General features: G+C 39.8%; 1 gene segment (V, D, J or C); it reads left to right on the top strand.

The window, feature by feature from the left end:
* LOC108786739 overlaps positions 1-14,511 on the top strand; it is a 44,351-nt gene extending 29,840 nt beyond the window's left edge. Inside the window, 6 exon segments of the C gene segment in view lie at positions 2,680-2,979; positions 4,473-4,811; positions 4,900-5,190; positions 6,127-6,474; positions 8,905-9,065; positions 14,479-14,511. Of these exon segments, the coding sequence occupies positions 2,680-2,979; positions 4,473-4,811; positions 4,900-5,190; positions 6,127-6,474; positions 8,905-9,065; positions 14,479-14,487 (1,448 nt within the window).
* The last annotated feature ends 210 nt before the right edge of the window (positions 14,512-14,721 follow it).

The following is a 14,721-nucleotide window of genomic DNA, read 5'->3' on the forward strand; positions in this document are numbered from 1 at the left end:
ACAAGTGCCCATCGCTACTCCCTGCACCTGAAGGTAGTGGGAGTACTGAAATATGAATACATTTCTAGTTAGTATTGAATTGCAACAGTTCCACAATAAACGTAAATATAACTCTGGTGCGCCACTGGTCATTCATTTAGGAAGCCTCATACAGCACAGATCCCTTGCTGGTGTGGGATGCTGCTGTATAGGGCCTCCACATCAATAGTCACCAACCAAGAGTCATGAGAAACCACGTTACCATCCAGAATCTTTAAAAAATACAAAGTGTCTTTAACGTAAGAGGGCAGTGAGGTCACATGTGGGCGGAGATGGTCATCAACCAGTCGGCTAGCCTTTTCGGTCAACCAAGTTATATGGAGTAATGGGCTGGTTGTCTGGGAACTTTATTTTCCTATCCTGTTAACGTGAGCTTCAGTTTAATCTAATCTATGGCTAAAAATAAGTTAACATACAGTTTGATTACACTGACGTAAATATGTTGCCTTTAGATATTGGAGGTGCATTTATCTCGTTATCTATCCTTTCCCTGTGCCTGAGGGTTCTTTGTTGGGGTTGCAATATTTCCTACTGGGTTCTTAATACAGGATTACGTCCTAATCACTTGGACTGTAATACACTACCTAAAAGTAAGAGATTATGGGTACAGAATGTTCTTGTGATCTCCATATGTGAATATTAGACATGTGTGATTCGTTCCGAAACTAAATTCGGACGAATATTTGGAAATTTGGACATTCGGATGTATCCGAATTCTGAATTACAGATATAACTAATGCAAACGAATCCGAATTTCCGTTTCCAAAATTAATTAGCGATAGTTCAATCGAAAGTTTGTCTCGTTTTTGTTTCTTATTCGTTTCGTTCGTTCATTTGTTCGTTGCAGCAAAGTGACATTAGAAAATTAGAAAAACATTTTTTCCCCCTCTAATTTCACTTGGCTGCAACGAACGAAAGAACGAAACGAATAAGAAACGAAAACGAAACGACCTTTCAAACGAAGTACCGCTAACGCATTTCGTCCGAATCAGAATTTACTTTCACAGCTAACGCACTTCGTCCGAATCAGAATTTACTTTCACACCCGAATCCCGAAAAACGAAATAACACAAAATCCGAATCAAAACGAAACTAAGCTAAACAAATTTTTTTGCCAGTGCACATGTCTAGTGAATATGCTGTATTAACAATCTGGTATTTGTTAACCACAGATTACTTCACTCACTTTCCTGATAAGGCGATGATGTGAAACACGTTGAAGGTGGCATTTTTGAACATTGGTGAAATTATTCATTAACATCTAGTGGTTAATACCATATGGGTTTTGTACAAATAGATGCAATGAATTAGTCTTGCTCCTCAAGACTCTGGTAATCCTCTGCCAACAATAGTGACTTGCTTTTATGAGTGTTCATGGATACTTTAATGTTTTCTATGTTAATAGAAGTTTTGTAAATTCTTTTAAAACTGGTTCAACTGTATTGTGGTCTGTGGTCTATTGTGCTCTCATCTCAAAAGCCCTATCCAATTCTGTTTTGTGTATCTTATCTAATCAGGGTGAGATGAGACAAGGTTTTTTGGGAAATCTAACAATTATATTAGAGTAATAGCACCTCTTTTGAATATGTCCAGACCAAAAATGGATGCACTCTTGATTAAAGGATTGCGTAACTCACGCTGTCTGTGATCTCATCTCAAAAGCTCTATCCAATTCTGTTTTGTGTATCTTATCTAATCAGGGTGAGATGAGACAAGGTTTTTTGGGAAATCTAACAATTATATTAGAGTAATAGCACCTCTTTTGAATATGTCCAGACCAAAAATAGATGCACTCTTGATTAAAGGATTGCGTAGCTCACGCTGTCTGTGTGGTGGGCACATAGCCAGTACAAAATGAATGAACATCCATTTGATGGTTTCCACTGTTTCCATAAACTTAGTAACTGTGAGTCCTGAGGTGCCTTAAGCCAAGAACCTGCTACACAGTATCCAAAGTAGATAACATCCTGTATCAGATTGTAAACATTATATATGAAGATGGAATCACAGTAGCTAAAAGAGCTTCTAAGGAGCCAACAATTTCACATGGTATCAGAAGTCTATACTATTCCAGGTTATATTCAATACCAATAATTAAGCTGCATAAAAAAGTTTGCAATGAAAATCTGAATGATTTATTTTCCATCCAAAAACATAATTCTGAGAAGGGAGGGGTTTAATATGAATACATGTTGTTGGTCTACTGGCAATTGAACAAAGTATAGATATGATGCATGCCTTTACATGTAATGTAGTCTTAAGGTACATTTTCAGAGTACTGCTTAGGCACAGTTAAGATTTCTAGATGTTCCTATAGCATAGCATATCTTCATTTTTTGAGTTCAGTGCCACCTTAATTTGTGGCTTTCATATCTGTCTGGAATTTAGCTTTAACATCCTAAAGCGTTTATGGCTGTGAGAAGAAAGCTATTTTTATTATTTATATTTATTTATTATTTATATTAATAACTAATATATATATATGTATACAGTATATATACTGTATATAGTATATACACACACATACACACACAGTATACTGTATATTTGACCAATGTGGCTCTAATAATAACAGTTAAATATGTTTATCTGTATCAGTAAAAGCCAAGAAGCCAGAACTTTACCATTCATTTTTTTCAGATCCTCTCTTACTACCTGATGGATACATACAAAAACCATCATTTAAAGACTTATTTGTTTTAAAAACTGCCAATGTTTCATGTAAAACGAATCTTCCTTATGTTAACATACGCTGGATGCTTAATGGAAAGGAAAAGCGGAGCTCCTACAAGGGAAAACAGAAACCTGGCAATTCGACATGGGTGGAGAGCACATTGCAAATAAGCTTAGAAGAATGGAAAACAGTCTCAAGCCTCTCCTGCAAATTGCATCCACCCAAACCGGTACTGCAAAGAAAGATGACCATTACACGGTCAAATGGTAAGTTGACATGCAAAGCCCAGTTTTGCTTGGTCATCTATATATTCATCTGATAAAGTGAATGTAATGTGTTTTCGAGGGTCCAAAACACCCCCCCCTTTATAAAGGTTTAATGAGAGAGATCATGTGCCTGGACTACAATCCCAGCAGCTTGAAAGTTGTTTTGATTTGTGATGGGAGTACTTAAAGGCCATTTCCACCTTTGCAGAGGTACTTTTAAAAAACATATGCCAGCAATGTACACCAAGTGTACATGGAGCAAGCATATGCAGTTGATGTATATGAAAACAGAAACTTAAATTTTTTGTTAGCTTTCCTTTTCATATCAACATTAAAATTTCTGCCTCTGTGCTGTGAAAAAAATGTGTTATCTCGCCACCACCCTGTGCTGCCCTTCAGGCCTAATAAATCCTTCATTAAAAAAATTAAGAAAGCCTGCAATGTGGGCCATGAAAATGTGCACACATATACATCATCACTGCACCTCTTCATTACCATCAAAAATGAAAATCACTTACAAAGATGGAAATGGAATTTAAGGCTTGTCCACAGAAGGATTGGCAGCAACCACAAATAGTCAATAACAAAACCAGTAGTATTCTTCATATTGTTTCTTAAGGAAAAGTATTTATATTTATAAAATGGTAGTTTAGAGAGTTTAGCAGCTGTAAGCACAAATTATTGATAGCTTCCTCTACCCTTTACAAGCAATGGTTACTACACTTGCTAGAGGCGAATGACCTAAAGGCAGAGGCACATTGAATAATCCCGGGGACACAGATAGTAACCAGGCACAGTGGATATTTGTAACGATCCGTGCAAGTGCGGCTGGGTATCTGGGATCGCAGCTGCGGAGCTTAGATGGAGACGGTTCAGGAAGAGGGTTCACAGTCACACTTTAGTATAGTGAGTGCAGTCGGAACCCCTGTCACATCATACACCATCAACTCACTAAGTAGATTTTTTTACTTACACTTGTCTCTTTCTTATTAATTATGTAACTTGTAGAAACCAACTAGTTTGGCATCTCCAGTCTGCTGCTTCCCCAGGAGAAAATGCTAAAGATTACATGAAAGAAGTCGCCAATGAGCTGATTCCAGCGATAATTAAAAATCCTTAAATTGTGTACTGAGCAACCATCTTTTTTTGTGTCCACTTGTATGATCTTTCATTAACCCTGGGGAAACAGCAGAAAGTGTGAAATTAGTTCTAAGTTCTTGAGCAGTTGCTTGCTACAGTCCACCACTTTACTTGTCTCTTAATTTCTTATTCATCCTTTAAGAGGAGGAAGCCTGAAAGAACCTGGGGATTGTTGCTGTGGATACCATTTGTTATCATTGCTGAATACTGTGAAATGTTCACTCTCTAGTATGTGAAAAGTATAATACATCTTAGCATTTTAGTTGTTTCACAGATCTAAAAAAATATTTATTTAATTGTTATTGTATATATTAAATATATGTATTTATGTGTTGTTTACATATTTAATTCAGATGCAAAAGAAATGAAGACTCCATCTGTATACTTACTGCCTCCTACTCCAGAAAGTATAGCAGTCAAAGACAACCTCACTTTGGTATGCTTGGTGCAAGACTTTTACCCGGAAGACCTCTTTGTGACCTGGGAGGCTAATGGTAAAACCAGCAAGAATGATGTTCCAGATTCCAGTTCAATTAGTTGCAACCACAGAGAAAAACACTGCATGTTCACCAGTCAGCTGCCAATCCTAAAGAGTGAATGGTTAATAGATACAAGTTACTCCTGTCTTGTTGCCCATATCTCATCTGGTGTCTACATTAGAAAGAACATTAGTGCTGAAAGCATAAAATTAGGTAAGTATGAGTACAAGTAAATAGATAATAGCCATGCATTTTAAGCTTGAAAAAAAGTGCAGTTGGAGTAACACATTATATTTTTCAGAATATCTTCCTGTGAAACCTGAACATTACATCGTGAAACCATCCTTCAAGAATGTCTTTGATACCAAAATTGCAGAGGTCAAATGTGAAACCAATGAAGATAAAAATAGTCTAAGCTGGCTTGTTAATGGCACAGAAAAGGCAGAGCTCTGGGAAAGAACAGATAAACAAAATATGAAGGGGGAAGAGAAATGGATTGAAAGCACAATAAAGATCCCATTGGCAGACTGGAAAGCATTATCAACCTTGTCCTGCAAATTAAGTCAAACCCAAGAACTTCAAAATATAACTAGTGAGTCATAACGTGAACCTCCCCTTAAGAATTTTAATGTAGGTCATTTAGTCACTATGCTTGTTTAAGCAGCAGAGTAGTTTACACAATGTGTTTTTTTATTCCAAAAAACACTCCAATCTGTTTACACATTATATGGTGTAATAAAGCAGTGCGATCAGTAGTAAAATGAGATTTTATTCATTATTGAATTACATTTAGCTCGATAAAGCACTGTGTATCATAAACAATTGCTGTTTCATCATACTGCTCTAACCTTTTTCATCCTTTGTTAAGTCTTAGTGCTGTAAATAATCTGCAGCCTCTTTGCAGCCACTTCTTGTCTACATGTTCTCACTCTAGAGATGGCTGTCTGACATATCTCAGGGTGGGTCCCTTTATGGTGGCAGCAGTAGACCATTTCTGCCCGATGTGTGTTGAAATGGACACATGTAGTCTCCCTTGTGACAAGGTATAACTCAGGAGCACAACTGAGAGAAAGACACAGAGACCCCTTATAACAGAAAGTGCTTGAGCAAGAACCTTCATGGCAGGGTCACCAGGTATTATTTTAAATCAAAGATGCTGATTTCAAAATATTGAAAGCAACTTTTTAAAATGACATTAACATGTAAGATTTGACAAGATTTTAGTGACTGTGTTTAAAAATACTTTAATAGATATTTTCATTGTATAGCCAATGTACTCATAGGGACCTTTTTTTTAAAAAAAACTCTAGAAGACATGCAATAACAAAGATCTTTACTGTGGTGAAGGACCATTCAGATTTTATACTTTATTTTCAACCAAAATGAAGAAGGAATTTGATTGGTCACGATAGGCAATTTCTTCACTTTTCGTGTGTTTGTGTTTTCAATAATAGGGCCCAAAGAATTTGATAGGCCAGTTAAATAATTGTTCATAAACATCACTTACTCAATGTAACAATTATTTTAGATCCAAACGTGATGAAAAGACCAAGAGTATACATACTCACAACCAATGATGCCAATGGGACAGAAGAAGAGCAGATGAGTTTAATTTGTCTTGTAAAAGCATTTTATCCAGAAGACATTTTTGTAACCTGGAACGTCAATTACACCATAATCCAGGAGGATATTCCAAGCCCGAAAGATGTCACATGCGACCACGAGAGCCAACAATGCTCATTTGTCAGTGAGCTGTCCATTTCAAAAGAAGACTGGGATGCAGGAAAGATATACATGTGCCAAGTGGCTCATATCTCCTCTGAAATCTACTACATTAAAAATGTCAGCAATGTTATTGGTGAAACTACACAACCAAGTATGTATTTATTATATGAACTGTACAACAATTTGAGTGCAAGTGTTTTACTCATTTTCTATACTACATTAAATTTTAAAAAAAGGTCTGAGAAGCTCCATTTTTTGCTTTTCTTTGATTCCAAATAACATAATAAATATACATGATTAGGAATTAATGAACTGGATAAAATTCGGTTTGCAGGGTATTCTGTGAAAGTCGAACATATCACCTAACCCAAAGAAGTTTATGTGACCTGAATTGTATTTTGTTCTTGCTTTTTCAAATGCCAATTTGTAGTCTTCCATTAAAAAAGGGCATGGGTAGATGGGCATTGCCGTGGGGGACATGTACCATTGCAAAAAAGAATTTAAAAAATACAGTTTAGTGGGGAGAGGGTCTCTTAACGTGGCTTTGAATAACATACTTTGGGGATGCCTTAAACTTGCACGTGAATTGTGGAGCAGTACAATTTACTGCTTCAAAAGTGACAAACAGAAGTTGCTGTTGAATGACATATCCCTTGTTGGCTTCTGTTTGGAAACCAGCCAGAGGACCTGTCCTTTAGTGGCAGTAGAACTACCATAGCTAAATGACAGATCTCTATCAGCTTGTTTGTAAACAAACAGGCCAGGGATCCTGCGTGATATCATGGTTATGACCATAGTTGGTCACTGATGTCACCCAGAATCCATAGGGACTTTGTTTACATACAGAGGGCAGCTGAATTCTGTCATTTGTGATGGGTCATCATGTTGGCACACCATTGCGATTGATGTAGAGCTACATCGCTGGATGACGAGATTCACATTGGATTTACATCAGGGCACATTTTTTTTCCCTAATAAAGAACTTTTGTGCACCCCTTCCTAAATTATACTATGTCACATGCCTTTAGCATTGGGAAGGTACCTTGCAAGCCTTCCCCTTGCATGGAACCTTGTTCTCAAGTTGATGTGAACAAAGGCCTTATCCCCACATCCAGATCCGGAAGCATCCCTTTAGAAAAGGGGACCCCAGCTATCCACTCCCCCAGGTGAATAAGTAAGGGGTGTATAGTACGCTTTGTTACTCATTCAAAAAAAAAACTGTAAATAAAAAATCCAGATTGTGGAAAGCACTTTCTTGAAATAAATAATAAACAAAGTCCAGCAATGTAAATCCAAGGTCAATCACGTTGTCCAGCTATGTAGATCGACATCAACTATGATAAGCACCACCTGACATTGACATTGAACCCGCAGTAACAAAAATAACCCATTGCACCTACTTGCATTACAAATGATGATTATGACCATATTTGGTCAATGACATCACCCAGGGTCCCTGCCAGCTTGTTTACAAACAAAAGGTTCCAGGGATCTAGCATGCTATTTAGTATCATTAGCGCTACTGCCTCTACATCAGCCAGAGTTTGGGTGGAAGAACTGGCCAACGGGCTGGGCTTAGACCAAACTCATGTTCAACTTGAGCTTGATCACAACGTAAAATATAATTTAGCTCAATCTGCTAACCAATAATCTTGTGTATATGTTGCATAGCATTGACTGTCATCTTCATTCAATAAAGACTTTTTTTATGTGTCAGTTGTTAAATGGAGTAACCCCAAGGAACTAGTCAGAACCCATCTTTTACCGAGTTTGGTTAAGCAGAGAAATCTGATTGGCTGCTGTTGGTTACTGCACTTATGAATAAGAATTATCTACTGAATTCTTATGGGATACAGCAAATGGTACAATTGCAACCATTTATTTGGCCTTTGCTTCAAAACCACTTTGAGAGGGAATGACAGGGAGGCACATTTAACTATAAACATGATTCTGACTGAGTTATTCCAGTAATTTAAACCTAGAGGTTGATAAGATATTTAACGTTTTAGCAAAATGCATGACATTTTTGTGTTTTGCAAACATGACTAAGTTATTGATTAGGCTTAAAGCCAAACTCCAGGATAAACAAATGTGCTCTAAAAGAGTCTATGTATTCTTACTTGTATCTTGGTGTGCTTTGTGTTTTTCTTCCAAATCTCTATTCCAGCATGAAACTTTGTGCAGGAGCTTCCTGTAATAAAGACCAGTCACTGCTATGCTCTCTCCTTGTGCAGGGTGACTGGTCTTATATCCGCCCCCTCCTGCAGTTTTCTGCAGGCAGTATTATTATTCATTTATTAACTAATATAAAGTACAGTGGATGGGAAATGTAGATTTTCAGCTACAATTCTGAATTTTCTTTTTATACAGTTAAAATTGGACTATTTTTTTTATCCTATAGTTATTTAACCAAGATAAGTAACATCATAAGTTCATACACATCTTAGATCAGAAAATTGAAATTGAAATTAGACATATAATTAGTAAACTGTCCACAAATTTTCCTTCGGTTGCTGTTTATGAATTGCAATTTCATTACAATGTGATAAAAATAAACATATTGGTTTTGTTCTACTTTCAGATAAACCTTTATCCACTAACAATTGTTCTTTCTACCATGATGATGGGGGAGAAGACTTAAGTGAGTCAGAAGAAATAAACAGTATATGGACCACATCATCAACTTTTATTGCCCTCTTTCTGCTGACATTAATCTACAGTAGTTGTGTCACTTTTGTTAAGGTAATTATAGAATTATTCATCTATAGTGTACAAAAAAGTTAAAGGAGAACTATGAGGTGAGTGATTTTCACTCAACCTCATAGTTTGAGCCGACGTGTGACAATAAAACTGTCACGCGTCGGCTCAATAGATCGTGAAGTGAGCGAACACATACCGTTGCTCGCTCACTTCTTGATCCTGTCCCTGCAGAGAGCCGTGACTGTCACTCATGGCTCTCTGCAGGGATTCCCCCCCTTCCCGCTCCGATCCTCCATCGCTGACTGGAGGAACAAACGGGGGAGGGGCGGGTACAGCTGGCTCTGCCTCTAGCTAGGCAGAGCCAGCTGTCAATCACAAAGCTGGGTGGCTCTCGACAGTAATGTCGGGATCAGTCCCGGCTGCGGTGGTCTCAGTATACTGCGAGCTCACGTCCTCCCGTGACCCTGAGGAGAACTATGGGGAAAAACACTTACCCCATAGTTCTCCTTTAACTAACAAAGCAAATGTACAAATTAAATGAACACGGGTATGCCCCTGGTAAGAAGTAGCAGTGGGACCATTCCTAGAATGGCCAAATAAGCATGTTATGCTTCATCTAAGTGTGAGTGTCATGTGGTTTACAAAGTGATTCATATTACTTCATTTGAAACAATGATTTATTAAAGTGTAACTGAAGCCAAAAGTCTTTTTTTTAGTTTTGGATGGAGTAGAGAGAGATTACAACATCTGTCAGACTTTGTCCCTGTTAGGGAGATTCACCCTTGATTTGTCCTGGTTATCATTATTACTGAAAGGGAAAGAAAATCCAAAATTTTGGGCTGTCATCCAAACAGGGATAGTTGGGAAATCTTCAAATGGGGACACTAGTTCTGGTGACCCTGCTGACTACCAGGATTTCACTCACTTTGTAGGGATTTTCTCCCACATATCAAACAGAAAGTGAAGGGAAATCTCCCCAATGGGACACAGAAGACAAAAGAAGCTGACACGGGTTTTAACCCTCTATTACTCTATTCAAAATATTTAAAAAATTGGCTTTAGTTCTACGTTAGGGCAGAGGGAGTGGCTCAGCAGGGAAAAAAAGATTGCAGTTTAGAATTAACCATAAGAAAGGGACCTAGAATTTTTTCTGTGATACATACATATATGTGCACACACTACGTGGGTGACTCATGGCTCTCTGCAGGGATTCCCCCCTTCCCGCTCCGATCCTCCATCGCTGACTGGAGGAACAAACGGGGGAGGGGCGGGTACAGCTGGCTCTGCCTCTAGCTAGGCAGAGCCAGCTGTCAATCACAAAGCTGGGTGGCTCTCGACAGTAATGTCGGGATCAGTCCCGGCTGCGGTGGTCTCAGTATACTGCGAGCTCACGTCCTCCCGTGACCCTGAGGAGAACTATGGGGAAAAACACTTACCCCATAGTTCTCCTTTAACTAACAAAGCAAATGTACAAATTAAATGAACACGGGTATGCCCCTGGTAAGAAGTAGCAGTGGGACCATTCCTAGAATGGCCAAATAAGCATGTTATGCTTCATCTAAGTGTGAGTGTCATGTGGTTTACAAAGTGATTCATATTACTTCATTTGAAACAATGATTTATTAAAGTGTAACTGAAGCCAAAAGTCTTTTTTTTAGTTTTGGATGGAGTAGAGAGAGATTACAACATCTGTCAGACTTTGTCCCTGTTAGGGAGATTCACCCTTGATTTGTCCTGGTTATAGGAGAGAGATTACAACATCTGTCAGACTTTTTATGGCTTTGTCCCTGTTAGGGAGATTCACCCTTGATTTGTCCTGGTTATCATTATTACTGAAAGGGAAAGAAAATCCAAAATTTTGGGCTGTCATCCAAACAGGGATAGTTGGGAAATCTTCAAATGGGGACACTAGTTCTGGTGACCCTGCTGACTACCAGGATTTCACTCACTTTGTAGGGATTTTCTCCCACATATCAAACAGAAAGTGAAGGGAAATCTCCCCAATGGGACACAGAAGACAAAAGAAGCTGACACGGGTTTTAACCCTCTATTACTCTATTCAAAATATTTAAAAAATTGGCTTTAGTTCTACGTTAGGGCAGAGGGAGTGGCTCAGCAGGGAAAAAAAGATTGCAGTTTAGAATTAACCATAAGAAAGGGACCTAGAATTTTTTCTGTGATACATACATATATGTGCACACACTACGTGGGTGTTTGTGTGTCTGCATGGTGACAGGGGCTCTTTAAATTTTTAGTTATTTTATTATATTTTAAATTTTCTTACACTTTTTCTTCACTTAACTTTATTGCTATAACAAAGGGGCTAACAAACTTCTAGCGATGCACAGATACCAGTTCAGGTACCAGTGCCAATACTTGGCATTTTCACGAGAACTACCAGGGTTGCAGCGGTTGCCGCTAAGACAGGGCCTTGGGGCTCCACCACTGTCGTGAAATCATTAGTCTGTATTGTTTTAGAAAAACTGTCACATGACACTAAACTAAAATGTTTCAGTAATTGTATCTGTGAGCACCTACTGTCTCAGTCCCATAAAATGAATCACTTGTTTTGATTGAAAAATATACTTTATTAATATAATAAAATATATACAAAAACAAGCTATACAATCGGGGTATATTCTACCTTGTACTGTGACGCAGCGCATAAACACTACATAGCAATACAGCTCAATCACACAATTAATTACATTCGCACTGCGGCGAGATGCCTGACGTGTAGCGCAAGACAAGAGTCCTGAGCCCTCCACGTCATTCATGACATCGCATTACCCCGTACTGAGTATGTGGTCCGTAGGATCCACATTGATTACCTTAACCTACATAAACTTCAATAAACCTTGCGGTGCAATGTCTGACGTGCGGAACTCAAGGTTCCTTACATCATACATGGCACCGCGACAACACAGCGAGCATAAACATTACCAACAATAAAACGACAGATTTGCTGTAGGGGAGGGGGAAAGAGTTCACAGGCCCAAAGCTTTATTGAAGGACAAGAGACACAAAAAGGAGAGGGGGGGAGGGGAAATCTTCTCAGACGTCCTCTTCCTCCTTCCTCAGTCTGCAACAGTCCTCAGTGGACATCCTCTCCCTCCGGAGGGTGAGGCGCTTCCTTGCACACCAAATAGCGTCCTTGAAGCAACACATCACCCGCCAAGCGCCTCCGATTTCTTCTGTAAAAGCGCCACAAAACAGTCCATACATCACCCCAAAGCGAGTAATCGCTTTCAGCGGCACAAAGTCTTTGAGTTCATGTTCCAGAGCCCTCAACAGGGCCTGTGCAACAGGGCAATGCCAGAAGAGATGCAAAGCGGTCTCCTCCTCGGTGATGCAAAAGGGGCAATGCCTGTGTCTGCACAGGTTTCTGGCATGCATGAAAGTCCGGACGGGCAACCCTCCCTGGATCGCCATCCATGCCAGATCTTTGTGCCTGTTGGTGAGTCTCTTAGATGAAACACTCCTCCAGACAAATTTGCAGGTGTTCAGAGGGAGGCAAGGAACAGTCTCAACAGTGTCCTTAGCTCTGATGAGCTTGTAAATAGGCGCTGCAGTCTCCTGAGTTCCCTCCTCCTGGCATACACTTGCTGGCGACCCCTTTCCTGAAAGAAGCTGCGCAGCTTGACCTTCACAAACTCCCACCACTTACCCACTTTTCCGAAGAGCGGTTTCTCCTCCTGCCAGGTGACGTACAGTTCTCTGAGTTCCCCCAGCAATTCCTCATCTTCCAGCAGGGTGCAATTCAACTTCCAGGAGCCCGGTCCGGGGGGGCGAAGCCCTCGCCCAGGTTTCCCCCGGAAGTGAATAGCCCTGTGGTCAGAGAAAAAACAGGGGACCATGGAGCGTCCGACGTTCTTGACTGCCCGTGAGGTCAACACAAAGTCTATCCTGGAACGCACAGATCCATTGGGTTGGCACCAGGAGTAATATGTTACTGCTGCTGGAGCTGCGCCCACCCTCCTCTATAGGGCAGTTAAAATCACCACCCAGGATTACTGCTCTGGTTGTGGCTAGCTGGGTCCGCAAGGTCTGGAAAAGCTCCAGTCGCCCATTCTTGCCCGGGGGGGGCGTACACGTTGATCAGCCTAACTGGCTCGCCCGCCCACGAACCGTCTATGACCAGAAGGTGGCCACAGAGGAGCTCATGGACAGATTCAACGTGAGACGCCCTCCCCTGACAAGAATGGCTACACCCGCAGACTTACAGTCGCCACCCCCAGACCAGTAAGAGGGACCATGGGTCCACTCGGAGGACATAGTGCTGTACCTCCTAGAGTAGGGTAGTGCGCATTCCTGCAGCATGAACACATCGCTACACTGGGAGGAAGGCATCATCTGCCTTCTAGACGTATCCTTGATGCCATTGATGGAAAAGATGGAGATCTCAGCCATAATGTAGAGAGAGAAAAAGGGCTAGTCGGCACAAATTAATCACTTTTATTAACTAGCTGGTAGCTTGCTGAACAAGAGCTTGTTTTAACCCCTTTAGGGCTAGGACATACCAGACACATCCAAAGAACTGTAGAGGTTAGGGACGGATTTATTTTCTGTACTAAATTTGCATAATAGATCAGCTAATGTTGATCTATATAATGCTCCTTAGCACTTAGTGCTGCAACAGTTATGAGGTTCAATTTCATTGCTAAATTAATGTTTTACAACTGAGAGAAAATCGGTGTACCATCAGTATTTGGTCACACTGTCATGCAAAATCTGTCACTTCGGTTGCCAAACAGATTCATAGTTTAATGGTTACATTTTTTAAATCAGAAATGCACATTATTTGATATTTATTTGTTCAGCCCGACACTAACCAGTGTGGATGGATGACTCTCCCATTGTTTCCATTTTATATTTGAACAGTGATGGCAGCTAAATGGCTGCCACCATCGTTTACCCAAAGATTTTGAAGGATGCTGGATGAAAGGGTGCCAACAGGGGCACCCAGTGCAAATTTCAACTGGCTCATCAAGAACTAACCAAAATGTGTACAGTGTATAGCCAGATTGAGTCTGCACTGACATTGTGTTTGCTCTCCATTATATACTATACATGCTGTAAGTGGAATAAAGGTGGGGGTTTTAAATGTCTCTAACTTCTTGGTGTGCAGTAATTCGAGAGTCTCAACACTCCAGCGATAATATGATGACAACAAAAAAGCAAATACATGAGAGAAGGGGGTGTAACAATGCAAAGAAGGGAGATGGTTGGGGGTGTACAGAAGTCCTTTAGTACTGCTGAAAAGAATGGGAGCATAAACGCTGAGGAGCAAAACAGACAAGGAGTTGAAACACTCAAATTGTAAAACTGTTTGGCGGAAGAGGCCTCCATGGCTTCTGACATGAAAAAAGAAATGCTCTTCTCTTTTTATATTACAAAGGATTATACGGACTCAAGACTGGTTTGCTCTTTTTAATACCGTGTTTTCTTGTTTCAGGTTAAATGAAGGTAAAAGCTCAAACTGTGAAGTCCAAAGTCAAAGTTATAAAAAATATTTTCTTTAACATTTTTCTTTAACAATCAACCTTCGAGGGTATATTAAAAGAAATAAATAAGCCAAATGCAATACATCAAACTAAAGGACAAGTTCAACAGAAACCAGGTCATCAAGACAGACGTGGCATAGATTCGTACTACAACGTTCTACTGATGAGATGATGTTATGAAGGACATAACCAAA

Source organism: Nanorana parkeri, unplaced genomic scaffold (genome assembly GCF_000935625.1).
Source record: "Nanorana parkeri isolate BGI_ZX_2015 unplaced genomic scaffold, ASM93562v1 scaffold225, whole genome shotgun sequence".
Taxonomy (NCBI): Eukaryota; Metazoa; Chordata; class Amphibia; order Anura; family Dicroglossidae; genus Nanorana; species Nanorana parkeri.